General features: G+C 40.6%; 2 protein-coding genes across 6 annotated transcripts; both read right to left on the bottom strand.

Annotated features, from left to right (window-relative positions):
* Positions 1-3: 3 nt before the first annotated feature.
* Positions 4-4571, bottom strand: nkrf (NFKB repressing factor). Its single transcript, XM_079670672.1, has 3 exons — positions 4124-4571; positions 3668-3792; positions 4-2901 (listed from the first exon to the last, which is right to left on the bottom strand). Exons 2-3 carry the CDS (start codon positions 3768-3770, stop codon positions 656-658), a joined length of 2349 nt encoding a protein of 782 aa, XP_079526798.1. The 5' UTR covers positions 3771-3792; positions 4124-4571; the 3' UTR covers positions 4-655.
* Positions 4572-6729: 2158 nt separating this feature from the next.
* On the bottom strand, positions 6730-26854 carry septin6 (septin 6). Of its 5 annotated transcripts, none has more exons than XM_079670583.1 (11): positions 26705-26854; positions 24781-24895; positions 22282-22477; positions 19861-20047; positions 17571-17732; positions 16394-16490; positions 14640-14808; positions 14355-14487; positions 14073-14263; positions 12970-13022; positions 10024-11346 (listed from the first exon to the last, which is right to left on the bottom strand). In XM_079670583.1, the coding sequence occupies exons 1-10, from the start codon at positions 26732-26734 to the stop codon at positions 13019-13021; spliced, it is 1284 nt and encodes a 427-aa protein (XP_079526709.1). In that variant the 5' UTR covers positions 26735-26854; the 3' UTR covers positions 10024-11346; positions 12970-13018. The 5 variants fall into 5 exon arrangements, with proteins under 5 accessions (XP_079526705.1, XP_079526707.1, XP_079526709.1 ...); XM_079670582.1 differs by lacking the exon at positions 12970-13022 and adding an exon at positions 12633-12678; XM_079670579.1 differs by lacking the exons at positions 10024-11346; positions 12970-13022 and adding an exon at positions 6730-9665.
* Positions 26855-27100: the final 246 nt, after the last annotated feature.

Raw genomic sequence — 27100 nt, 5'->3', positions numbered from 1 at the left:
ATATCCATCTTATAGTTATCAGTTTTAATTTATTTAGTCATTACAGCTGTGAAAACAAGCAGACAGGTTGACTGTACTCACATAAACCAACACATCTGACATTGAACAAAGATCACAATTTCCATGTGAGGATTTTTTGATTATGGATGCAGTTAATATTTGTAGAATGACTGACATTGCTGGTAGAGAGATTGAGATGTATCACCACAGTGAGACTGATTCTTAGATACAGTTTGATGACGATCATGAGTCAACAATATTAAAAAAGTAAAATGATGCATTATTTTTGCCAGGTTCCTTAAAATGCCATGAAGCAAAAAGTAGAATTTGGTGAAGAAAACGTCCTTTTTAACTTCATGAAATATCCAGACCGTCTGCATAACATGAAGCCACAGAGAACTGAATATGAGCTCGTTGTGCAAAAGTGAAAACAGAAATACCTGGAATGGCAGGAGAAAAAAAAGACAAATGACTTATTCTCAATCCTAGAGCTCCTGCTAAAGTACAGTTCATGGCAAAGAGATGCAGAAACAACGAGTGATCCCTGAAGGCCTCTTTTATTTACGCATGTACGTTTGTCACAAACAAGAGTGATATGTACTGAAGTCCAATCAGATGTCTGATGATTTTTATTTAATTTTGCCAAACATGCAAATCAGTGAGAGGCCTGAGGTTTCACGAGCTCATATCGTCCCACCTGTCCCTCCTGTAAAAGCTGACCAATCAGCTGGTCTTTGTGCACTTTGCGACTGACGATAAGGAACCGCTGCCATCCCTGTCCATACGACTTGCTCCGTAGGCCGTATTTCTGAGATATCTGGTGGATCTGCTTTCGCTCATCGTTGTTGATATCAGTGGAGAAGCGGAGATCGTCCTGTCGGTCTGAACTGGCATAATTACGAATGATACCCTCAATGTCACGCTTGCTTAGTTGATTTCCTGTTTTGTCCGTGTCCAAGCCCAAACCTTCTCTGGAGAACTGTTCCTTTACTTTGATTGGTTCTGCGATGCCCTCCCCGTCTCGACCCAGCCCACCTCCTTTCCAGCCCATCTTGCGGAGCAGCTGGTTTCCTATGTTGTCTTCCTTAATCTCCTGCCTCGTGGCCTCCTCTCCAGAGCGAGCCAGGATCTGGGATCGGGATATGGCGTCGTTGTGACCCTCTTTTCTTAGGTTGGATTTGACCACAGCCTGCGTCTGCCTCAAGGTGGCCAAGGCCTCTTTTGCTGCAATGTGCTTAACTATTTTCTTGGGTCCAATTCCTGCAGCTACAAACTGTGCCTCCAGGTAAACTTCACACCTCCAGCGATGATCAGGCAGAGCTGTGAATTTGTAATCAGCGGTCACTTTGTTGAACTGAGCTGTGTCATTAATGATACAGATAGCATTGTCAGAGTTTTCCAGGATGACCAACTCGCTGAGATGCTTCTTTTTGCCAACTTGTGTCCCAAAGCGCCCACCACAATCTGATTGATTATTTCCTCTTGAGAATTGGGGTGGTTGTTGCTGTTGTTGCTGTTGTTGCTGCTCTCTCTGTGCCTGGTTCATGCGAAGTTTCCTCACTGCGTCTTCAGCTGCTGAATGCTTTGAGCTCTTTTTGGTACCTGTTGCCTGCGCCACCAACTCCCCCTGCAGGAAAACACTGCACTGCCAAGCAATGTTGTTAGGGAGCATGTCAAACTGATAGTCTACCTTCATGCGATTAAAAGCTGCAGAATTGTTGAGTATGCAGATGGCGTCGTGAGCATTGTCAATAACCACAAACTCTGACCAGTGCTTCCGCTTGTCAGGCTCGTATTGGCCCTTGGAGCTCGGGGTCGGTTTATCCTCTGGGTTTCGAAGTGCAGGTAAAAACCCTGGAGTTGGAGCGTGCATCTGGCACACAACTATGTCACTGACTACTGAGTGCCTGTATTTGCGCTGCACCACACGAACCTCGACTGTTTTCAGGAAGAGTTTTACAGCCGCCTCAGAGGCTCGGTCCCTTGCTCCATTTTTACTTCCAGAGTATCCGGTCGCAAGATACACACCCTGACATCTCAGTTCACAGGCGTAACCGTCTGTTGGTACTTTCCTGTTCTTCGGTAGGTCTGCCTGAGGAATGTCCTTCAGGTTGACATAAATATACTCAGGATTAGTCTTGCAGGCCTGAATGCTGCGGCTCAACATGAAATTATAGTTTGGCGACTCAGTTCCAGTCATAGCCAAAGGATCCTTCAAAGCAACAGCCAATGCAAACGCTACATTGGAAACCAGCCTTTGCTTTTCATCTAGACAAGATTGAGATATTGAAATAGAAATAGGCTGCGATGAAGAGCCCGAATGAGAAGTGGTAGGACTGCTCCTGCCCGGGCTGTTGTACACTCGGCTGAATGGCCTGCTTGATGACGGCCGGTCCTGATGACTGAACCCCAAACCCTGACGTCCTGAGTCCCAGCCTGCTGATCTGCTTCCTCCCCCGTATCCATTGTATCTGTGGGGCTGAGAATAGGCATCTGCAGTTTGAGAAGAGTGGGCTTCGTACTTGGCTGAGTACTCATGCTGTGTTTTTGCCATGAAGTTTGAAGTGGACCCATGTCCTCCATACCCCAACTCGCTCGTGCTACCTGAACAAATCTCTCTGTCTTTATCTCTTTGGGAACCCCAAGAGTCAGAACTGTGCGGTGGCACTCGGTCAAAAGCAGGCCTCAGGGAGGATGAGCCCTGAGCTCTGCTGCTGTATGATGAGTGTTCAGAGTCCCACGATCTGGAACCGTGTGACTCACTCCTCCTGCGATCCTTATCATTCTCCTTCTCATCAGCGCCATTGCCTCCGCTGCTTCCACCACTGACAAACTGTACAGGCTCAAATCGAGGTCGGGAACCAAATTTTGTCACAGGCATTTTCCTCATGGGCTCGTCTCCTGCAATAACATCACACAGGTACATTTTTAGAATAAGGATGTCTTACTTTAGTGGAATGTAGGGGTGGACAAATGCGACTTTTGTAGTGCCAATACTGATACAAATATTTAGATGTACATCGGTAAAAAATGTAACTGAATTGATTGGCTCTGCTTGAACTCATAAATTATCATCAAAATAAACACAAAATGGATGATTTGATATGTGAAGGTCCCATTAAACTAGTTAGTATGTGGGATTTAATTCATTTCATTTAACAGTTTGTTGTGATATGTCTAAAGTAGGCACAGCAGACTGTAAAAAAAGGGATTGATAGAAATGCTTAGAGATGTCTCATCAACCACCTCAACAAAAGAGAGGATGTAGAGGTACATGTTTTAAAGTCAGGATATACCGTTTTTATATTTAGTTTTATTATACGAATAAATTGTAGAATAGTGTAGTCTACTATTGTAATCTAAAAAGTGTGATATAACAAAGTTTAATATCAAAAAGATTCACAGTGCAAAATAATATGCATATGAAAGACATTTATAAACATAACTTTAGCTATTACCTCATTGTTTAAAATTATTAACTATGTGAGGTGATAAAAGTGTAATTTTGCACTTAATCTATAAAGTATGAAATAAAATATATAGAATGGCATGTTTTGATATAAAGCTGTAACAGAGAAACACATAGAAGATAGTAGATAACATCATGGCAATGGAAACTTTTGAAAACAACAACTTTTGAGACTACACAACCAAAATGTACACTCACTGCCATCAGAAGAAGTAGGTCTCTTTTTTGCTTCAGAACTAGGACTTGAGTCAAAGGAGGGCATTTCGCCAGTGTAGGTGACCTCTGCCATCACCAGCACCATCCAAATCAGATCCAGGCCATACCTGTTATTGAGGCCGAGTGAGATATTTTATGAATGAATGGAATAAACAAACACAACATGGCATACAGAGCTACAATCTGTCTGACCTAACGCCAGCAGCATCAGGTGACTGAAACACAAAATATGTGCCTAGACTAAAGTTTATATTGCACAACTAAAAACATAGCATAAGATGTTAAAGGAGAGGTGTATAATGGCTGAATTTCATAGCAAAACAAGGCACAGAAAGAGTGACGCAGTAGGCCGACAGTCCACCTTTTACAAGCAAATACGTTTAAAGAACATGTATCAACATGTATATGTGCAACTAGTAAACTGTGTTATATCCATACCTCAAGGTGTAGCCTTTGGTCCGATTTATATCTCTGTCTTCACGCTGAGTATGTGACAGCGAATGTATTTTTATGATCAGCCGGTTATTATTATCGTGCTAGCTTTTTATAGCTAGCTAGATAACGTTGGCAACCCGCGGGTAGCTGCTACCTAGCTGCTAACCTAGCACCACTGCAGCTCATATAACTAGTTTTATATCAGGTTCAGCCCGTTCAGCTCGTCATGTAACCTTGTATCTTTCAAGTGCTATATCCGAAAGGGGTGGTTTGAAATGCTGCACTGAACCCTGCTAAGAGATACAGATACCCATTCAACTTGCGCTAACTAGCAGAAAGCCTCCATTTTCTGCTCCAGCTACAGTTGAAAATCATGGCGTCTGTTACGACGAAATGACCCAGAATGCTTTGCGGCCGGACCGCTATCACTCACTGGCCGTTTCTCAATCGCGAGGAAACTGGCTTCCAAGCCAATACTTCAAGGATACTACGTCATCGAGTGCTGCCGAAGGACTGTTCCAATCTCCAGCATACTTGGAATTCCACCGAGGCCATGTCCTTGGTTTGGGGGTAATTTCGAGGCTGCACATGGGTAGACTTCGCGTCCTTCAAATCCCCACAATGCTTTGCGCACGGACCAATTTAAAAAACCCTTGCGGAGAATGGCTGAACCGACGCAGCACAGCACACATTTAAATGTAAGTATGTAGTGGCGTAGAACATGTGTTGGTAAATATGTTACTTTGTTGCATTTGTTATCACCAAAAATGTGTTCCGTGAAAGTAAAGCAAGTTCATAATTAGGTGGACATCGTGAGGTATTTATTTTCGGTACAGTTTATGTTGAAACCGTTAGAGAGAGTGGCACACTTGTTAGCCTGTTCCATTCTTCTCTGTTTTACGAAGCCGTGGCTTGGAAGTATACTTGCTTCGTTTCTGAAGGAAGTGACTTGGAAGTATGCGACTACCAAGCCAATATTTCAAGGATGCTACGTCATCGAGTGTCGCCGAAGGACTGTTCCAATCTCCAGCATACTTGGAATTCCACCGAGGCCGCGTCCTTGGTTTGGGGGAAATTTCGAGGCTGCACATGGGTAGACTTCGCGACCTTCAAATCCCCACAATGCTTTGCGCACGGACCAATTTCAAAAACCCTTGCGGAGAATGGCTGAACCGACGCAGCACACATTTAAATGTAAGTATGTAGTGGCGTAGAACATGTGTTGGTAAATATGTTACTTTGTTACATTTGTTTGTTATCACCAAAAATGTGTTCCGTGAAAGTAAAGCAAGTTCATAATTAGATAGACATCCTGAGGTATTTGTTTTCGGTACAATTTATGTTGAAACCGTTAGAGAGAGTGGCACACTTGTTAGCCTGTTCCATTCTTCTTTGTTTTCCGAAGTGGCTTGGAAGTATACTTGCTTCGTTTCTGAAGGAAGTGACTTGGAAGTATGCGACTACCAAGCCAGTATCCTCGTGATTGAGAAACGGCGAGGATGCTTGGTAGCACAAGTCTTCCGAGTCACTTGCTTCAGAAGCTAGGCAAGAATCCTTCCTGGCATTCGGAAAACGAAGAGTGTAACAGGCTAGTAAGTGTGCAGTTATGCGTCATACATTTTCCACCACAGATTTGCGGAAATTGGTCCGTGCGCAAAGCATTGTGGGGATTTTAAGGATGTGAAGTCTACCCACGTGGAGCCTCAAAATTCCCCCCAAACCAAGGACACGGCCTCGGTGGAATTCCAAGTATGCTGCAGATTGGAACAGTCCTTCGGCGGCACTCGATGACGTAGCATCCTTGAAATATTGGCTTGGAAGCCAGTTTCCACAATGCTTTGCGCACGGACCAATTTCCCCAAATCTGTGGCGGAAAATGTAAGGCGGGGCCTCTCATATGATGCACACTTGCTAGCCTGTTCTACTCTTCGTTTTCCGAATCCGAATGCCAGGAAGGATTCTTGCCTAGCTTCTGAAGCAAGTGACTCGGAAGACATGTGCTACCAAGCAAGCATCCTCGCGATTGAGAAACGGCCACTTGCTTCAGAAGCTTATATGACATAATAAAAACCTAACTGACGTTTACAATACACATCTTCAGCAGCAATGTGCTAAATGCTATCCATCAGTTGAGAGACTGAAAGTAAATCTTTGCAGTTTCACTAAAAATGAAGGCACAAAAGTAGTCATAAGAAGTATTTTATAACACTTAATCGTCTATTTAGATGCTTTATTTACACAAGGTGAAGTCCGTGTGGTCACTTTACCTACTACTTAATTATTCAAATATTCTTAACTTCTGCATTTAATGTTCTCCGAGTTAGTTAATAAAAAATAGTCTAGCCTAGTGTAAAAGTAAAGTCTGGTTTTCAAAATCATATTGCCCAAGTATTACACATACACAAACTAAGAAAAAAGGAATCAATGTATTTGGAAAGCCCATGATTAGATCAAGTTTAATTACAATAAAATAAATACTGTTCGTATATAATATTTGGTGATTACAGGTCATTTCAGCTTCCAGCACAGAAAAACTAGTGCTAATTGATATTATTTAGTTAAACCATGAGCTGCAAACACCGTAAATAAAAGACAAGGGAGCGTTATAGTTCTGGATCATATTTTTTATTGAAAATGTACATCAATGGAATCAAACTAAAGTATGATATTTAATTATTTGTAGTGTGGGAGAGTTTTTGACTACAAGAGGTGATGACTGATACTAGAAAAATGTATGGCATTTTTTGACACCAAAATGTTACTTTACACTCAGAGAGTCACGTCCAAAGGTCATAGGTAATAAACAACAAGTCTCCACTTCAATACACAAAATATATCCTTATAAATTATACAAATGCACGAGTATCCTTTTAATACTCCCATCTGGGTTTCAGTTCAATTCCATCTTATACTAAGATTTGGCAAAGGGAGTTGAAAACATAGGACAGATCAAATATACTTTAATAAAATGCACCATTTGAAGAAAAACAACAATGTAGTTGAAATAGACTGCAAAATTGAATTATTAGGGGATAAAAACAAGCAAGTCAAAAGTCAAAGATCACAGCAGTAATGAAATAAAAAGATGCATGCAAAAAAAAAAAATAGAACAGGCTTGTGAATATTAAAGCACAATGTGTAACAAAAGGCCATTACATGTGACCTCCATGGTATTTAACAGTGACATGTAAACATGGGCACCATCAAATGAAGTGCTAAGTAGAAATATTGCTTTGGATTTTTCACGAGTATGACTCTTAATTTGATTGTAATGTTCATAAAATCAGAGAGCAGGAGATATACATTTTTAACTGAATAGATTTAAGAAAAACAACGTGATAACTCATTATATCCATAACACATTACACATAGTGCATTAAGTGCTTCTGTCCTTGATGAGTTTTGTTTTCAAATAAGCTTTGATGTTTCATCTAATCCCTTATAAGGAATAGTTACAAATGTTTAAAGTAGGCTTGAGGCACTTATACAGTCAGTTTATTACCTATGGCACACCCCTACATTTGAGAAACAGACAGTTCAAACACTGAAGCATGTATAGGTCTGGACCTGGCAACAGCAAAACGCTTTTTTGCCACCTTACGTGTCGCTATATTTAGAATATGTTTGATCATTCTTTAGATCTATACTTAACAAATTCACACACCAAGATACTAACTGGTTGAGGCAGCGATAGACCATCGACACCCATGTCAATGGAGTCTGGTGGAGAGTGCATACATGTATTAAACAACATCAGTTCCCAGTCAGCAATGGCTGTCTGACTACAAGTAAAATCAATGTAAATTGGTGGCTAAAATAGTGCCCCTGTCCATAGCAGTACATTGCTTAGGTTTATTTTCAATTTAACTGTGTTTCTCCAAACTGGAGACGTGTATATGTACTGTAGGTAATACACAGAGTTAGGAGAAGTACTTCATGAAACCCACCTTTAAAACATCCAAACTCTCCTTTTAATGTGCACATGAGGCGCGTTCACACCGCAGTACTTTTCCCACTTTAGTTCCGATATAGTTCCGAAATGTTGCGCTCACACCAAAAAAATCTGGAACTAAAATGAGTTCATGAGAATCTTTTTATCCCCTTTTCCGTCCCTGCTAGAGAGCAGGGACTTTCGTGGGAGAAAAAGGTTCCTATTTCTGATTGGCTGGGAGGATTGCAAACAACGCCCCGTAAAACTCCCAAAAAATGTTGTGAAGCCGCCATTTTATTATCCTCGCATTAGCATTATTAGCATTAGCCCAGCGCACAAACGCAGAGAGACTAACTTATGGCAACACAAAAGAAAACATGGGAGCGGTGGAGATGAGGAGGTGTTGGCGTTCTGGCGATTTACTCGGAAGTAACCCCAACTCCGGGGACTTCCGGCCGGGGACTTCGGGTGGCAGTATACGCAGTGAAGTTGTTTGCGGCCTGCCTGCGGGTTTAATTTGCCTAATCCTCCCTCAGGGACTTATTCCGACGCGATCTGTACTTAGTTCATGATGAGAAGTAAAGAGTTCTCATGAACTAAGTTCTGATGAACCTTTGTGGGAAAGGTACTGCGGTGTGAAAGGGCCTATAATATAGTACTTATCCTATTGAAAAGACGAATGCATAGTGCAAGATCAAATAATGATTTCCCCTATGAGTCCTGCAAATGTGTGAACCCCAGCTTTTATTTACTACAAGAGACTCTTTATATACATTAAGACATTAAAGATTGAAACTGTGCCCAGTTCCCTACCCGTGTGGGTTTCATAGAGCTTCACTAGGTGGTCAGAAATACCATGCCAGTCCACATAAGGCCATATTCAACAAAAAGAGATGCGATGGGGAGAATAAAAAAGGGTTGATACAGCGAGGAAAAAACTGGAAGAGGTAAAGGGTGCTTAGTTCTTGCCGAAGCTGCAATCCCCTCTTCAGGTGGTCAAGAGAGATTAAAAGAAGCTAAAGAGACAAAGAGAGAGAAAGCCAGCAGTTAGAGAGGTGGAAAAGCAGAAAAACAAAAATCATGGGTCAGGTTTCAGATTTAGAAGTTCATCTAATATCAGGTAGAAAATGTTTGATTATCACAATACAAAATTAGGTTATAAAAATCCCTGGGATAATGGTTGTTAAAACAAAATATTAAGCATAACATCCCGAGTTATTATTGTGATTATATTGTGCACACTAGTGATTGTCTTTTCCTCTGTGGTACATTTGAATGAGAAAAAGTGTTAATAATTATCCAAATATGCCAATAAATAAACAAGTGCACCAAATCAAGTGGAAAAAGTGTTAGTCACATCAAAACACAAACAGTGCATATAAACAAAAGCAAAAAGGCACAAGAAGCAAGAATTAGATTGCTGGGGGTGAGGTTAGAGCTGCAGCGAAACACACATGAATCCATATGATAGCAGAGCAGGTAATGATTAAGAAACCCTGAAGCCCGGGGTCCACAAAGCCGCTGGTCACATTTGAGGTACTCAGTACCCACAAAGGCCGCTCCCTCAGCAAAGCTTGAGGGCTGAGGAGCTACTCAGTGCAGAGCCAGGGATTACTGCGAAGGAAAGTGAAACCACACACACCAGTGAGCCGAGGATTAGGAGGAGAGGCTCTTTCTCTCGATGTATTTTGACCCTGGAATCATGAGGACAGGGTGCAGGAATGTCTTGAATCCAAGACTGTGTTCTCTTTCAAGAGACAATAATAGCAACCTTGAAGTGGTGAAAAACAAGCAATAACTGATCAGATCAATGAATTTCCTGTCTCGATTTAGAGAGTCTTAATGTCTCCGATATACAAACATCAACTGAAATGCCTCATTATTTAAATCAAGCATTCCCACTTTCCCCATTTGGTCTCCTACGTTACAGCAATATTTGTCATACACAATGATTATGGCCACAATTGGTATATTTGGTGAAAAATTGGCCTTTATTTCTTTAATGATAATATTTATTTTGTGTGTAACACTGATACAAACAACAGTGGTCCCTGCAGGACAATGTGGACATCATGAAGATCGACTTTCAAATGTGCCTTCAATAGTAAGTAAAGTAAAAAAGAAAGTTACAATTGCACTGACAACATTAATATATATATATATATATACTTTAAAAAAACATCAAATTTGGGTATAAAAAAGTGCAAATGTGAAAGCTAATACATGTATGCACGTAACACATGACAATAAATGAGGTATGGGAGAAGTGGCAAAGAGATTAGGCTCACTAACTACTCATGCATCTGGGTAGAGTGAAACAGCTTCAGCACAGGGACAAGAATAATAAAACCAATTCTTTAATTCTTACTAATTTAAGTCTATATTGCTGAGGGAATTATAAGGAACCTTTAAAGTTATATTCCTCATTATTGTCATGACATCAAATCCCTTTTTTAGAACTTGTTATGCATTCAATCAATCAGGACTACAATCTTAAGGATCGTATAACTTGAAATGAATAACAAATAATCTATGTCAAAAATAACCACCAAATGTATGGTATATGCCTCAACAAACATCCCAAAAAAGTGTGTGTTTATTATGCAATTATGTGTGTATATGCCTCAAAATGTAAACACTGGTGGGGAAATAAATATCACCCAAAATGTTCCAGTGAACTTTTGTTGTTGTTCTCCACCCTGAGCTGGATCTGAAGCCAATGACTAAATGATTTAAAGTAATTTGGCAATTGTTGTTTGCAAGGTTAAGACAAGTAGTCACTTAGATGATTGTCCTTTTATCTAAAGATGGATCAACATGAACCTAATCCATCCTCCAATCAGATCTTTGGCCACTGTACTCTCCCTGCTGTCTGACGCCTGTTTCACTTTACCCTCAACACATTTCTGCCCATCACAAAGGTAGTCATGTATGTTAATATGTTTTTAAAAGCTCACCCCATCATGCAATTCATCTTTTAATACAAAACATGGAATGCATTATTTTGTAAATGTTTCTAAGAAGACAAGCTAAATAACTGCTTGTATAAACAACATACCACACAAGCGTCATTCAGCAAAATAAACACAGAGTGATGTCAAACCGATAGCAATGCCCAGCGTCTTCCAGAGAGCAGGGGGGGGGGGGGGGGGGGGCATGTGGAGGGTTGAATTATGGAGGTTGGGTGAGGGTGAGGCGGGGGGAAGGATGGGGCTCTGTAAAAAAGATGATGGGGTGGAAACTCATTCACAGCAGGACGGCCACAAGGGAGCACTTTTTCTACAGGAATCCTAAGCTGGAAATGAGAGAGAAGGGCTGTTAATGCTTCCTTTGAGTTCAATCATCAACACTGTTTCACATGGGTGACATGACATCAACTTTCGTGACCAGATTAGATCAGATCGTGCTTTCAAGGCAGCTCAACAAAAGTTTAGAAGTTAGGGTGGCAGCACAGTCATCTATTTCTTTGAATCATTTTGGTTTTTGTAGAGGTTTTGTCCCGCCTGAGCTTTAAACAATGTGTCTGATTGTCTTCCTCATCAAACAGCAGCTTGTTTGCATCTATTTTAACAGTGCTGAGCAGCTTGAGGAGTTTACAGATTGCAAGACAGATGCCTTTGTTCTGTTCGACCCTCCCCAGCGGTTGAGTCTCAACAACATCTCCCCTCTGTGGATTTGGCTTATGTATCCACTCAAGGAGGAGGGTCGTCGTATGGCTGCGAGATCAACAAAACATGTCATCTCCACAAACAGCGATGGGCCCTGAGGGTGTTTGCTGCTCTGCTGTGACCTCACTTCAGCGTTCAATGGCTCTTTGTGTGATCGCTGTGCGAGTGGGAAAGGCCATTGGAGAGCCACAAAAAAGACACTGTTGTGGGTTTTGAGAGGCAGATGGGGCAGTATATCAAATGGGTGTGTGGGGATCTAATAAACCGGATTATTTAGGAGGCAGCACAAGGACGGTAAACACTGCCAGCTCAAGGATATGATCGAGACAGATGTTAACAAGGATATACTTTAGGCTTGCAACTCTCACATACCTGAATAACTGTGCCCATTTATCATATTTTAGCACATTTATATAACTTCAAATATTACATTTAATGCATTTCATTTAGATAATAGTTTGGAAAGAAGTTCATTTGATTGTAATGAAATGCTTAAATATAGCCTGTTCTAAATGTAGGCCAGGTGCAGGAAGTCAGAGTCAATGAAGGGAAAAAATGGAGAGTATCTGCAGAATAGATTAACTCCTCAGACACTTGGTAGTGTAGAAGCCTTCCCAGTTTGAGGACCTTTTACAGGATTCCTGATGTCTAAGGCAAGTCAAATTAAATACTTTGTTATGCTACTTTAAATGAAAAGTAAGACATTTAAGAAAAAAACTGTTAGGTACAATGTCAGAAAAATAGAATCAAAAAGACTTGATTTATCAAATGTTATACTAATTAAGTCTTTATTCCTACATAAATGCATGTGATGAGTTTATAAGAATATTTGACATTATATCTTTATTCATGTACTTGTCAGAAATTAAAGTTTAATATCTTTTTTTGTTATATTTCGTAGGTGGTGTCTTACCAGAAAAAGATGCCCCATGCAGCATGCAGCAAGTAGGAGGAGTTAACTGGAAAAGATTATGGATGCAACATAGGTGACACATGCACTCACAGGACAGATTTACAAGCACTCATCAATATCTGTGTCAACTGGGATCTGAAGAAAACACTGACAGATAAACAAACATGATCTGTGTTAACGCTTGAAGTCAAAGTCAGTTTTAACCAGTGTACCACGGACAAAGTGGCGCAGCGGCCCCTTAAGGAAGAGAAAATGTATCCAGGCAGAGCTCATAAAGAAAAGAAGTGGCTGTGAAGAAAAAAAATTAACAGGGAAGAAAAAATAAAGCAACAAGAACCTTCTCAGTGCAAGTGTCTTCTTCCTTTTTTAACAGGCACGTCGTCACATCAGCTTCAACACAAAACCAGCAGTTGATTACCAACAGGAAGGGACCCGCACACATAGACCTCAACCACACAAAAACACTTCTGGCTTCCAACACTGACAAACATGTTGCGACAGACAGTCTCGTACTCTCATGGTATAATGAAACTATTGATATAGTGTTGGAAGGAACAAAGTTAATGTCAGGGGAACAACATTGAAAGTGAATACTCGAGATTCATTGAAACCAGAGGAGTGGCCACTGTCAAATAGTTTCCACTTCAACAATTATAAACTTTGATCAGACCCTTTCAAGCTAATGGAACTGTCAAGTAATTGTTGACAGAGATGCTATAAAGTCATTTACACAGATCTGTTCAGGGGGGTTTCATTTCATGATGATTTCTGACTGTTGGCAATTGTTCAACTATTTAGATGAGGATAGGGAGTCATTTCCACCAGTCTCTCCCCTTCTCTGCTCCTCATCATTTTCCACATTGGTGATAAATTATGAATTCTGGTCAGCTCTCTTAGCGAGGAATTCAATGCTTAACATATTCTCCGTTATTATATAGAGGGCAAACTGGAGCATTCTTCTGCCTCTCAGAAATACAGAGCAGAGTGAGAAGCCTTGAGCTTAAGCTGAGCCTTTAACTACTTTAAAGCATTAAATTATGCAAATATAAGGCGTATTATTAACGAGTGCTGACAAAGACACCACTAAGCGCTTGGTGATATTAGAGGAACAGACGGAAATTAAGTTCCGTCTGCATAAAGTCGAATGAATGAGTTTGCATTTCTGTCAGGATCAAGCTACACATTTCCGTCATAAAGACCCCAAAGGCTTTACAACAAACAGCTTCTCACATAGTTAGTGGCAGCTATATTTATGTACCGGTACTTGTTTTGGCAAATGATCAACATTATGAAAGGTCAATGTAATAACATGTGGTATTGTTCGTCACAGCTCCATAGCATCCAGACTTTTCAATCCTGAAACCTCTGGAGGTGGTCTGAAGCCCCTAACATGTACGGAGAGATGTGAGGAAGGCACAGGAAGAAGAGAACAATACTTACTTTTTCCTCTCTTTGTCCCTCTTGAGTGTGGTGGAGCCCCCTGCCTGCTGGGCCTGGTTCTGCAAGAGCTCTGCGGCAGTCTTTTTCTGTTTGAACATGTTGAGCTCGTCGTCCAGGGACTTCCTCTTGTCCTCCACTTTCTTCTTCTCGTCCTGGTGGAGCTTCTTCAGACGGTCAAACTTCTCGTGCAGCTATCGTGAGACAAACCATGCTTTAGGTTATTGAATGCAAAGGCAGGAACTTCCCTTAACAAGTGATGAACAGGATGATGAAAGGACGCACCTCTTTCTCGGCTTCTTTGAGCTCAGCCTCCTTCTCTTTCACTCTTTGGACAAACATCTGTCTCATTTCTTCCTCCTTTTTCTGCAGTTCCCCCATGAACTCGTTCCTCTTCGCTTCATACGTCTCCTGCAGACTGACAAAGGAAAAAGGGAGTACAACAATTCATAAACAGACAAAGACAACAAGACACAGACTGATACAATCTTGCAAAGGTAAAAACGTTTCAATGATATGTGGATGCAGAGCGGTCCAGCTGTTTGGGAGCGGTCTCCTCTCCTGTTGTACCTGAAGGGCTTGCTGTCAGGGTCCGTGTCCTTGAAGCCCATCTCCTCCAGTTTGCAGCGGCGGTACAGCTCATAGTGGCGGGTGTGAGTCTGCTCTCGCAGGTCCTCCATGTTCACTCTGATCAGCATTTCCCGCAGCTTGACGAAGTCACAGTGATTCTCATTTTCCACTGTGAAAGACACACATCATAGTGAGAGATAAACAAGTGCTTCACTCAACATGGGATCCTATTCGTTATGTATTATGCATTAGTGTGAGAGGTACAAACAGATACTACGAGAGCTGCAGTGATAGGCTGGCTTTTGATAAGTCAATCTATAGCAGGGGTGTCAAACTCAAGGTCCGGGGGCCAAATCCGGCCTGCGACTTCATTTTATGTGGCCCGCAAGAGCTTGCAAAGAATATAATATGTTTATTATATGGCTGCACTTGAAATGTTTGGCTCTATGAAACCTAATGTACTTATATGATTCTGTTTTCTTCAAGGTTGTATCTTCCTGGTCGAATGTACTTACTGTAAGTCGCTTTGGATAAAAGTGTCAGCTAAATGCAATGTAATGTAATGTAATGGTTACTTGCCACTTTACAGAAGCACATTGCCAATAAACAACATGTCCCACAATGCATCTCATTTTGTGACATGCGCACTGAAGAGACTTGCAATTATTTGCGCTAGACTTCTGCTTTCAGACGTAGTTAATTATGAAGTTATTACCCTATCCGATAATAATCCAATGCAGAGGCAATAATGTAATATAATACATTATTTTATATATTTATATCGTCTTAAAGTTACAACCGGCCCTTTGAGTGCAACCATAATGCTAATGTAGCCCGCGATGAAATTGAGTTTGACACCCCTGATCTACAGAAATGAATGTAAACATTTCAGAAAATGCAGTTTTAGCCTCACAAAAAACTGCTCTTCTCTGTTTTAATTCATATTAAAATGGAATCACTGGGTTTTGGACTTACAAAATAGAAATGTAAAGACTTCCCCCTTGGACTTGCAAAATTATTTCCAGACATTTTATAGACCAAACAATTAAATAATAAAAAATTAAGCAGATGATTTAAAACAAATAACTCTAATGAATTATAACTTGAGAGTATTTTCCAGGACAGAATAGTGTTCCTGTCCTGTGGCTCGTCTATTGATTGTGTCACTGGACTGAACTCCACACCCCCCTCAGATCGTATGACACCATGTGAGTTCACTATGCAAGCACACATTCACTCAGTAAATAGATCCAATGACAAATAAAGCCTCTGGACAGAAATATCATACAGAGCCGTTTGTAAGTATTAGATTTCCTTGATTTTTGCTGCATGTAAAACGGAACACTGAATGTGAGGTAAAAGTGTTGACTTTCAGCTTTAGGGCCGTTTTTGGAAATGATAGCCCTATTTACCCTCAGAGGTTATGTATAGAAAGGGATATACTTTCAACACAGATCTATAGATGTGAAATGAAAACCCCAGAAGTAACGCTTAATCAAATGACAATGAACCTCATGTGCAACTAGATATTTGAAAGCTTAAGTGCACATACAGTAAGTTTGATGTTTCAGATCTACACTCCATCTATTTGCAATACATTACACACAATACCAAATCAAAGAAACATTTTAAGCGACATAATATGTGTTCATCTGCAGGAGTTAATAGCTGCTAAATGAGGTTATATAACTGCAGCAGCTCTGACGAGAGGCAGCGCGCTCTCATTTCCTGTGCAGGATGTGACCTCAGCTTACCCTGCACGGTCCCCCAGGGGTACTGCCGGGCCTTCACCATCTTGTTCCCAATCTTCACTTCCTCCGTGCTCCCCACCACGGCAAATGGCAAATGGCTCTGTGGAGCAGACGGAAAAGCATTGTTGGTACTCCGTGAAACACCTGAGAGCTGAGCAGGATCTCTCAAGGTCTCCCCACAGAACAAACCAAACTGCACATTTACAAGCTGCTGTTCTGCTTTGATTACATCTCTGCTTACTCGTTATTACACTAAAGTCCATCTTCTTCTTACATGTTAACTTACGTTCATGTTTTTCTAAGCAGCATTATATCACAAAGGGAAAAGAGAGAAACACGTGTTATATTTATTATATAATTCGACCATTACGAGCCTATTTTTCCACACGGCAAGAAGCAGCTCAGAGAGGAGGGCGGATGACTTCTATATCAGAACAGGGTCAGGATCAGATCGTACAACAACAGCCCAGAGGCAGCATACTAACACAATCAGTTGGGTAGGCCTTTGCACAGATCAGTAAACAGTTAAGGGAGCCTCGGCTCATCTGTCAGTGACTGAGGCTCGTTCCCACACAGCAGCTTCCTGCAGAGTGAGCGGGCTGATTGTGCCGCTCTGAACAAACTCCTCCCAGCATGAGGCGGCTTCCTGAATGCCTGAGCACACACAGAGGAGGTCTGTCCTGATTCTACATCACATGCTGGTCATGCCGGTAAAGCAAAACGGAATATATAGTAAACACTGTTAAAAGCGAAAAGAAGTATGATACAGAAAATCAGTCCATTAACACAGCCATGGTCAGGTGGACTTGAGTGTGCGAGATTTCATATTGTTAGATAATAATATAGATTGGGTCAAACAGCATCTCAAAAAATGTTCACATCATCTGATTGTTTGTGTCTTATTGTGTGAGTGTTTATGTTTCTGTTTGTTATACAAAATAAAATATTGTCCAGGGTGAAAGTATAAATTCCCCCGTGGACAAGAAGGAGAAATGTATTTTAACACCCGTTTGTCTTGGAATTAAATGTGTGAACGCACAGAATGGATAGATATATATTTATGGTCAATCAGAAAATAATGTATTCTTAAGGAATTTCTATGAATGTATCTTCTGTACTTCTGTGTTTATTCAATGAGATGAGCCTGTGTAAAACATGTGATGTCCTTTTTGAGCCTTACGTTCATGGTGGAGTTGATCTCTGCCACAGACTCGTCGTCAGTGGGGAACTGGTAGATCTGCACCCCGTTGCTCACCAGCTCGCTGGTGATTTTGATTTTAAACTTGGCCAACTCGCTCTTGGAGATGGCATCCGACTTGGCAACGATTGGGATAATGTTGACCTGAGGTTGAGAAATAAGAAAGAATTTGGTTTGTTTTCTGAACAGGAAAGAATACACAGCAAACACATACATCAAACTATCAATTAACAACACAATAAAGTATGGCAGTCTCAAAAGGACCCTAAGAATGTTATGCTTATCATGTCCTACCCCCTTTTTCATATTTATTTATACTTTAAACTTAACGTTATTTATAAGTACTTTGACACAATGACAAGGTGCAGACAACACTTTCAGATGGGCAGCCGATAAATAGATCTCTCTCCATCAATTTTCGCAAACGCCATTAATTAAGTTCAAATATAGAAAGTAGTGGATGTTTTCTACAAAAAGGGCCAAAAGATCAAAGTCATTGTAAATCAGATAAAGCTGGTCTTATAGAAGTAGTAGCCTCAACTGAACAGCATTCAGGTTTAATAACGGAATACAAAACACAGATAATTATTTATGTTGTGCTTTCAATCACAGTTTGCCAAGGATTGTAAAACATATTTAAATTAAAATGTCCTTAAGGAATGGTTACTGAACATCTCTTCACCATTCAACACATCACAGTACCTCTATCTAGCTCCAGGCCTTTGTGGATTGCAGACAATTACACATTCTTAAGAACAGAGTTATAAACAGAGCAGCAAAGGGAGCAGCAGGCTCCTGCTCCATATCACTTAAATAGAATGATTTCAACAGCAAGAATGCGATCCATGTTATTCAAACAGGAAATGTGTCATTCTAATGCATACAACTTGCTGATAGAAGAAATGAGACTTTCACTCCCACCCAACTGTTTTCTACGAGTCCTGTCGCCCACACAATCCCACAGTATTAGCTCTCCAGCTGTGGGCCCCTTTAACTAACAACACAGCTCACGGGCATTTGAACAAGTAAAACTTAACAGCACCCCTGAGTGTAGTAAGGATTCAGCTTGGCCGTGGACACTTTAATAGAGTATTGTTTCAGCCCCCCCTCCCTGAGGTGGATGTGTACACAGGGGAGGATGCTTTCTGGATCACGCTGTTGTGAGCACTCGCCAGAGGGATCAGCTGCTCTGGCAAACACTGAGCCGTCTCTTTCTACAGGAGCCAGGAGGTCCATGCAAATAAGCTACTGTGGAAAGACCCTCACACAAAAAACGAGGACGCAGTCACTGAGCTGAGTGGTTTCACAGCTGACCTACACCGCCTCAGTAACAAGACCAGAGCCAATTAGCATGCAGGCAGATGGCCTAGAAAGACTTCATGACCCATGACTAGAGTAGATAGATAAAATGCGACACACAACAACGCAGTGGCAAAGGCTTTACCTACAGTATGTCCAGTGTTTCCCATACATTGATTTATTTGTGGCGGGCCGCCACAATTAAATATCGTCCGCCACAAATGGATCTCATAAAAAAATAAAAAAGTATTATTATTAATAATTCTTTTTTCTTTCTTATTTGGTAGTCTAACGGATAGTGAGGTGGGCTGATGATCGGAAGGTTACGAGTTCAAATCCTGCCTGGAACACCACCACTAGTGTGCCCTTGAGTAAGGCACTTAGCCCTCGGTTACTCCAGGGAGAATGTCCCTGTAATTGGTAATTGTAAGTCGCTTTGGAATAAGGCGTCTGCTAAATGGCTAAATGCCTGAATTGTAAATAGTAAATGATATGTTTGGGAGAATAAACCCCACAGGTCCTCAACACCGGTGTGTTTCACTCATTAACAACGCAACACAGAGCAACAAGATCGTTGTCTACAGTAGCCATGAACTCGCATGTATTATCTTATTTGAGGGGGGGGGTGGATGCATGGACCACCCGAATAGGTAAAGGGGCCTTTGGCTTTTCTTGTCGGGGGGGGGTGCGGTGCCCCCACAAATAGAATCAAATTCTGTGGGAAACACTGATGTCTTTGACATTTTAAAGGTAGGTCTGTTTATGTTTCTTAGGCATTACAATAGTAATTTCTTAGCATCATGCTGCTGCAGTGCAACTATCCCTCTCCTTTTACGCTAACATTGAAAGTGGGTCTCTGAAAAAGTTATCCCCTGGATTAAAAAAGATGTCAAATTCTACTGGAAACTTAAATGCATGAAAATGTCTTCTTGCTGATAATGATAATCGATTTAGGAAGTGAAGCAAGGCTCACCTTGCTATCAAGTTTCTTCATGGTCACCAAGTCCAGGGATTTGAGCGAGTGTCCCGTGGGTGCTATGAAATAAAGACACGCGTGGATGCGTGTGTCGTGATAGCTGTGTAGCGTGCGCTTGATTTTCAGCTCCTCTTGTAGATACGCTTCAAACTGGGCATCGATGAACTCCACGATAGACTTGTAGCTGTCGGAAAAAGAAGAAACAGGGACGTTTTTGAGCATACCTTATTTTCTTTGGATATACTGCTACATTATCTCATACATTTACCTATTACTCAACAATACCAAAACATTTCACACTTGACTGGAAAAGGACACACTGACCCCTTTTTTGGGTTCCCTGCCCCCAAAATCCCATATATGCCTTTTAAATGTTTAAGCATTCAGTCAACGCTCGTCAATTGGACTTCTATACATCAAGCTTTTAATTTTGTTCTCAAGGATGCAAAAAACACAATGTTTTCTTCTAGAGCAGGGGTCACCAACCTTTTTTAGGGTGAGGGCTACTTTCAAAAAATAAAACAAGTCAGGGGCTACTTTTACTCCTCATTTTTTTGTTTTTTGCAGTGTATATATTTAGCACATTTTAACATTATTATATGCTGACCTTTAACCTTTGTGTGCTGTTTGGGTCTGTGGGACCCGTTTTCAGTGTTTACTAAAAGAACATGTATTCAATTTAATTTTTTAACCTGCTTTATTTGGGGGTGGACGGGCCTCACCTCCTCTAGGGGGGTCAGGGGGCATACTCACCCGGGAAGATGTTTCTTTTAAATGTTGAAGTTACATGCATCAATCTGGTGCACTTTGAGCACAAAATGAATTTATGGATATAGCTCTCAACACTCAGATGAAAGGGAGCTGTATACTTTTCAATAATGCAAACAACTTTAGAATATGATCACAGCCAATAGCAAATCATTTAAACTTGTTTATTCTTATCTTATAGTTATATCCTAGTTAGCATTCTTTCTTTTTTTTTGCGTGATAACAAATAATAATAAACATATTTGTGAAGTGGGGGGACACAAACGGGATTTCGAAAAGAGCGGGGGACATGTCCCCCCTGTCCCCAGTGGAAATTACACAATGCGTGTGTGTGCAATAAGTGCAATAAATAAATATGCAAGTTGAACACACAGAGTAAAACTCTGCCCCTCATGTGTTGTATAGGCTGGCATGATAGGCTGTTCAATGGGGCTGATGTGTTATGTAGATTCTGCCAGAAGGAAAATCAGCGGGGAGGTGCCACATTGCTTTTCTTCCCGACAGCAACGCTGGTCCCGCAAATCAAGCAAGAACGTGATTGGTCGATATTCATTGTGGGGGAGGAGGGGTGTTGGATAGATATAGAGTTGTAGTAAGTAGATATAGTTCGCTATGATTTAGGTTTCGTTTATGCATAGGGTAGATTCTTTTAATTACATTTCCTTTTTTGTTTTGTGTATTTTATACATTTTGGATTTGCTTGGCGAGCTATTTTTAGAACATGCCCCGCGGGCGACTCACGTTGCCTCTGCGGGCGACTAAGTGCCCGTGGGCACCGTGTTAGCTACCCCTGTTCTAGAGTATAACAATTAATATCACAAATGTTTATTCATTTTCAATAAATAGACAACACAATAACATTTGTTTAAATATTATCTGAAAAAGAGGGCAAAGGAAAGGATACATGCTATAGAAAATGGCAGAGAAAGAGGTTTGACCCCAAACTTTAAGGAGTCCAGGAAGCTTCAACCCTCCCAACACACACACACACACACACACACACAAACACACAAACACAGAGAAACACACAGCTTGTGTACATACCAGAGGACTTTCTGCCAGGGGCAGTTCTCATGGCAATGAAAGTGTGCGTGTGCAAACTGCAGTTAGTCTAAGTTACTTCCTCTATGATTTGCAATTTGATACTAAACAAACTGTGAAACCTGGAAATATCCATAGCCTTCCTATTACACAGAGCTTACAGAGTTGGAGCTCACATAACATCTCGCCCTGAACTGACTTCAGCAGCAGAGACAGAATTTAGGTTGTGGATTGTAAGCTCGGTTCAATATTTTATGTTTGATGAAATAGTTTCAGACCTATTTCTACAGCAGTCTTGTTTAAATACTTGGAAAAAATAACAATATCTTATTCGTGTTGTAGAAATGTACAACAAAACTGCTGAGGAAACGGAAATGGGGACCAGACTTGATATTTTTTGGGTATAATTTAATCAGGATCAGGACTGAATGAAACCTGAGCTCCAAAAATGTTCAGGGCTCCCACAGATTCATTGTATGTGAGGAATTTAGTCTGCATGATCAAGTGTGGATTTTGGTTACTGCTCACAAAGAGTCTGTCACGAAGAGAAAGAATCCAGTGTTCTTTGATCAAACCTCAAACTGGGCCCATGTGTCCGGTACCATTTACCTGTCCTCTTTGTTGATTTGGTCTCCGAATCCCACCGTGTTGACGACGGTGAGTTTGAGGCGCACGTTACTCTCCTGGAGCTCGTAGGTGTTGGACTTCAGCGTGACTCCCGGCTGGTTGTGCTGGGTGGGCTCGCCCTCAAACTTGGTGTTGAACAATGTGTCCATGAGGGTGGACTTCCCCAGACCCGTCTCACCTAGGAAACAGAGTAAATGCCTCATGTTACTGGGATCGCAGAGACATTGATTGCGGTTTCCTTCACACTAAAATGTGTACTCCAACTCCACTAACACGGCAATATCTATCATTTCTAAAGATACACAGCGTCTAGAGTATTGATCAAAAATCTAAATACATTAACAGTTACTTGTGAACTGATAAAAAAAAGGCAAGAAACCGACAAGGTTTACGCACATTGTGTTAAAAGATTCAAGCAATTTTATATGGGAAATGTTTCTAATAGACACCTTTGTGAGGCAATTTGTATTATTGTCTATCCCTTTGCCCTGCATCCTTCAAAATTAACAAATATTTAATGATCTTGACACATGGTCAGCTTTGGATTAATTTAACCCTAAACTCACTTTGATTACAGTTCAAAAAATGCATTGATTTTGTTTTGTTTTTCTTGTGTAGCATAAATAGAATACAATTGTATTCTGTTGCAACCCAGTGTTGTAGAATGACAAGCTAAACACGTCATTTTCAAAATAGCAGAAGGAGAGGCTTGTTATCTACTGATGAATCCTCCATTACTTTGAGAGGCAGTCAGATGACTCAGATTCAGAGCTCCCTGTGTAAGAAATTCTATTTTTAATTCAACTGAGCCTGACCTACAGTCTAAGCATGTTAGCCTATTTTAATAGGATATCTCTATATGATCCAAATCTTATCGTTCCCTCATAATCCACAGAAACTGATGCATCAACGGTCACTTTGCCTGTTTCTGACCTCAGTTTTAGTCAGTCTCTCATGCTGAAGGCAATTTGGCCACCTAGAAACTAAGGGGTAAACAGGAAAGAGTTGCAAACCAATCCTCAATAACTAACCATGTGCAGTAAAGCCAATCATCTTTTAGCCCAATGGAAACAAACACCTCTACATCTTTGATTCCCTCTTTGAAATTTAAACCACAACCAAATTATACAAATCACAAGATCACTTGTCTTTGCCTCAAGCAATGCTTATACTACTTTGAACCGCTGCACTTGTGAGTCACACAATAGCATTTGCTGTCTACAACAAATGCTATTCTTAGTGTATAGCATCATTTTTGGCTCCATATTCTGGACTGGTTTGTACTTATATTTCTCTAAAGAGTTTAGTATTAGTATTACCACCAAATAAATATGGTTTGTTTAAATTCTGAGTTTGTTTAAACACATTGTTGTTTGCTTTTTTGCCTTTCACTCATACCCAGATATAAACACCACAAAATAGTTTCAGCTTGGAGGCGAGTCAAAACCATGCCACTAGAAATGCCCACCAGGCATTTCCTTTCATGAAAATCTTTAAAGACACACATTGTAGTTATGTAACTAGACCTCTAAATAGGAACACATCCTAAAATAGATAGCATACAGGGTCTTAGAACCCAAATTGTCATGTTTGCTACTGCTGGTAGTAAAACTGTAGCATCACCAGAAATGTGATATAGAAAATATCCGTCTAGAGTTCAGTGTGTTGGTGGCATGCCTTCCTCTCTGTGTAGACTAACATTAGAAGGTGTAATTGGGAAAAACAAACCAAAATGTGGGGAAAAAAACATGTACTTTTCCATTGCTGCTTGGCAATTTGATGTGCCACTGAAACAACATAATTCCAAATAACAAATATAGTTGGACTGTGTGTGGCGGGCAGTAATGCAATGTTGCCTAAACATCTGAAGTTCTAACCAGCAGCACTCATTTATACACGTAAAGTGGGAAAATATAAGCAAAGCTTCGTATTATCCAGAACACACTGAAATGAAAACAGCACCAAAAATGGCCATAAAGTTTTATCAACGCCTACCAACGCCATCTTGAACACAAACTGAATCATCGCTTGCAAAAAGCTCGGGTTTAGTGAGGGACTGTCGTATTATATTTCATTAGTTGTATTTGAGTGCATCTAATAAAAAGGTACTTGAGTGTATTTGACAGAATAATCCAAGCACTTATTGAAGCCGAACTGACTTGTCCATATAAAACAACTCAGGCACCATTTCTCAGTGTTCTCACAAATCCAGCAAAACACTTGCTCTGTATAGTGTGACAGCCATACTGATACAAAAAATGTACACTTAAATTAAATAATGAAGTTCCTATCTTAACCCAGAGCATCTTACTCATCATGGCAGCCAATGCTGACTTGCCCGAAGGAATCTAAGCGCATCAAATACTGAGCAACATGCTTTGCATCTTGTGGGAAAGCCTGACTTTCATTGAAGCAAATAAGTAGTATTTTAGCCCAAGGAGAAAGAGAGAGTAAAAGCATTTTCACGCATGACATACTCACCAACACAGAGGATGTTGAAGCAGAATCCGTGGTTGACAGATTTATTGACCAACTGGTCAGGCATGCTATCAAAGCCGACATGGCCTGCCAGAGGGACAGCGCGAGCACCTTCACCCTAAAATAAAAGGAAATCAACATAACAACATCATGTCACTGACATTGCATTAATTTGCATTGTTACGGCACTGTATTCCCATTTCTGTACAAATGCACAGACTTCTATTTAACACTATATAATGAACATTTACAACTCTGTAAATGGTTGTTAAGTGGATAAATAACAACATATTTAAAAAAACATTTGTATTTCCTCGTATCCACACCTTCCACCATATTTGCTCTACATTTTTTAGTCTGATTTCAGGTGCAATGTTGCTCACTTCCTGTTTGCTGAGCAGTAACTTTCTTCCCACAGACGAGACAGTTCAAAACCACATTGTACATATATGGAAAGGCATTGTCGTATGTGTCAAGATAATAGAAAAAACTAAACAGAAAGCTTTGACAATAAATGTATCACTTAAAGCTGATTGAGTCAAGTTAATACAGCTAGCATTTTTGGTTTTTGAGGTTTCACTTTGACTTGAACCCTTAAACTCCCTATTTTTGGCCAGTTGCACTTCCCTTTCAATCTACTTTACTCTGTTTGTCCACAGTCTATCTCTGGACCAGAGTGACACCAAACACCAATGTGTAAAAGCACTGTTGTTACATGTGTGTGTGGGCGGGTGGCTGCTGGTGAGTATCTCAATCCCTGCGAATCTCATTTCTGCAGCCCACGTCTGCATTATGAGGTGCAGGAAAGCAAAGAATTTAGATTATATGGCAAAGCAAGAGCTCTAAACCAGCTAAACCTCAACCAACCAGCCATTATGTGGCTTAGCGTAACACACTGTTGCTTTTCAATGTGGCTTTGACAGGAAAACATTCCGTTTGCGGGTCAGTTTAAAATAAACGGGTCAAGCAGATGCTACTGGACAGTTGTGGATTATTTGGATAGTTGAAATTGGGTTTAAACAGCTGAGGGAGTATTTGGGAAACTGGGGGTATTGTGACTAAACAAACAGCATTTCCTCTTCAGCTGCAAGTGCAACATTCCTGAAACCTTTCCTGCTTTTTAAAACACTCACAGTTACACACAGAAGGTTTTCTCAATCATTTTCATTTTGTGTGGCCACAATGGAAATCAAAGTGCAAAACCTTGTTATTCTGGGCACTTTTTTTGGTGTAGAGGCTTTCTTTTCCACTTAAATAAAAGAAACGAGCACACTTTACACAATATTGTAAAATTGCACGGACTAAATGTATATAACTGGCTCCGTTTTGTCCATGTTTTCTATGAATATAAGACAACGCCCGAATGAAAGTTAACGGGACTTGCATGAAACAACATAACGGAAATGAGCACCGTAGCTGAGCTGAAATGGGGGCGTTAAGAATGAATGGCCTACTACCGATGGATTTATTATCAGTTAGCTAATAAGGGGTCTACAACAAAGTATTTAACACAGTACATTTAACAAAACACCATTTAGTTTGAAAGGTATGTTAAGCTCATCAGCACAGGATATCTGTAGGCGTTAGCTTAAAACAATGTAAATACCTGAATGAATATATTTCAAAGAATGCAACGAATGAGCAGGCCTTACTTTAAAACCGGATATACTTAGAGATTTAGAAACGCACCATCAGATTTGTGATAGATAACCGCCACCATATGTCGTTTCATTAGCAACGTTACATTCAATTTGGGTTTCAATAAAACCACGAAACACGGATGATAGCTTGCGTTTACCTATTCCAAATTAAATTCTACCTCGTAACGCTAAAATTATATATTTCATATTATATAGGCAAGCAAAGAAATAACAGAGATTTATGTTCATAGTGACAATGGCACCCAGAGTAAAATGAGGCTACTCACCGCTTGCCTTGCTATCTCAGTTGACGCCATGGTGGTAGCTGCTAGGTGGAGGACGGAACATCTACTACTCTCTGTTAGCAGAGGAAGCTGCAACGTTCAAGTTACACCGAAAGATGGCCTACTGGGAATGTACCATTGTTCAAAGGGATATTTTGCAATCATATTATAATGTGATGACAGGGATCACATTGGGTGCTATTTAAATATTACAATTATAAACAATCCGCCTCTTTTTTTTTATATAGAAGTCAACTTAATATGATTTTTAAAAAGCACTGGCCACTGATCTCCCCCACAGAAGGTCGTAATGATGTCGTCCAGTGCGAATGGCAGTGAACCACAGTCAGTGAACGTTACAAACGGTTTTAATTACTTTGTGGTTACTGTCAAAAACTC

Source organism: Notothenia rossii (assembly GCF_949606895.1).
Source record: "Notothenia rossii genome assembly, chromosome: 3".
NCBI lineage: Eukaryota > Metazoa > Chordata > Actinopteri > Perciformes > Nototheniidae > Notothenia > Notothenia rossii.
This window is presented reverse-complemented; position numbering and strand designations above follow the sequence as displayed.

What these genes read in the sequence shown, in the direction of transcription:
- septin6 (XM_079670579.1), bottom strand. Translation starts at nt 26,734, where the DNA reads ATGGCGTCAACTGAGATAGCAAGGCAAGCG. An exon ending in CAAATCAACAAAGAGGACAG is followed by an intron (nt 20,048 to 22,281) that starts GTAAATGGTACC and finishes TTTTTCCGACAG; the next exon opens with CTACAAGTCTATCGTGGAGT. An exon ending in TCAAAGAAGCCGAGAAAGAG is followed by an intron (nt 14,264 to 14,354) that starts GTGCGTCCTTTC and finishes GTCTCACGATAG; the next exon opens with CTGCACGAGAAGTTTGACCG.
- nkrf (XM_079670672.1), bottom strand. Translation starts at nt 3,770, where the DNA reads ATGGTGCTGGTGATGGCAGAGGTCACCTACACTGGCGAAATGCCCTCC. An exon ending in ACCTACTTCTTCTGATGGCA is followed by an intron (nt 2,902 to 3,667) that starts GTGAGTGTACAT and finishes ATGTTATTGCAG; the next exon opens with GAGACGAGCCCATGAGGAAA.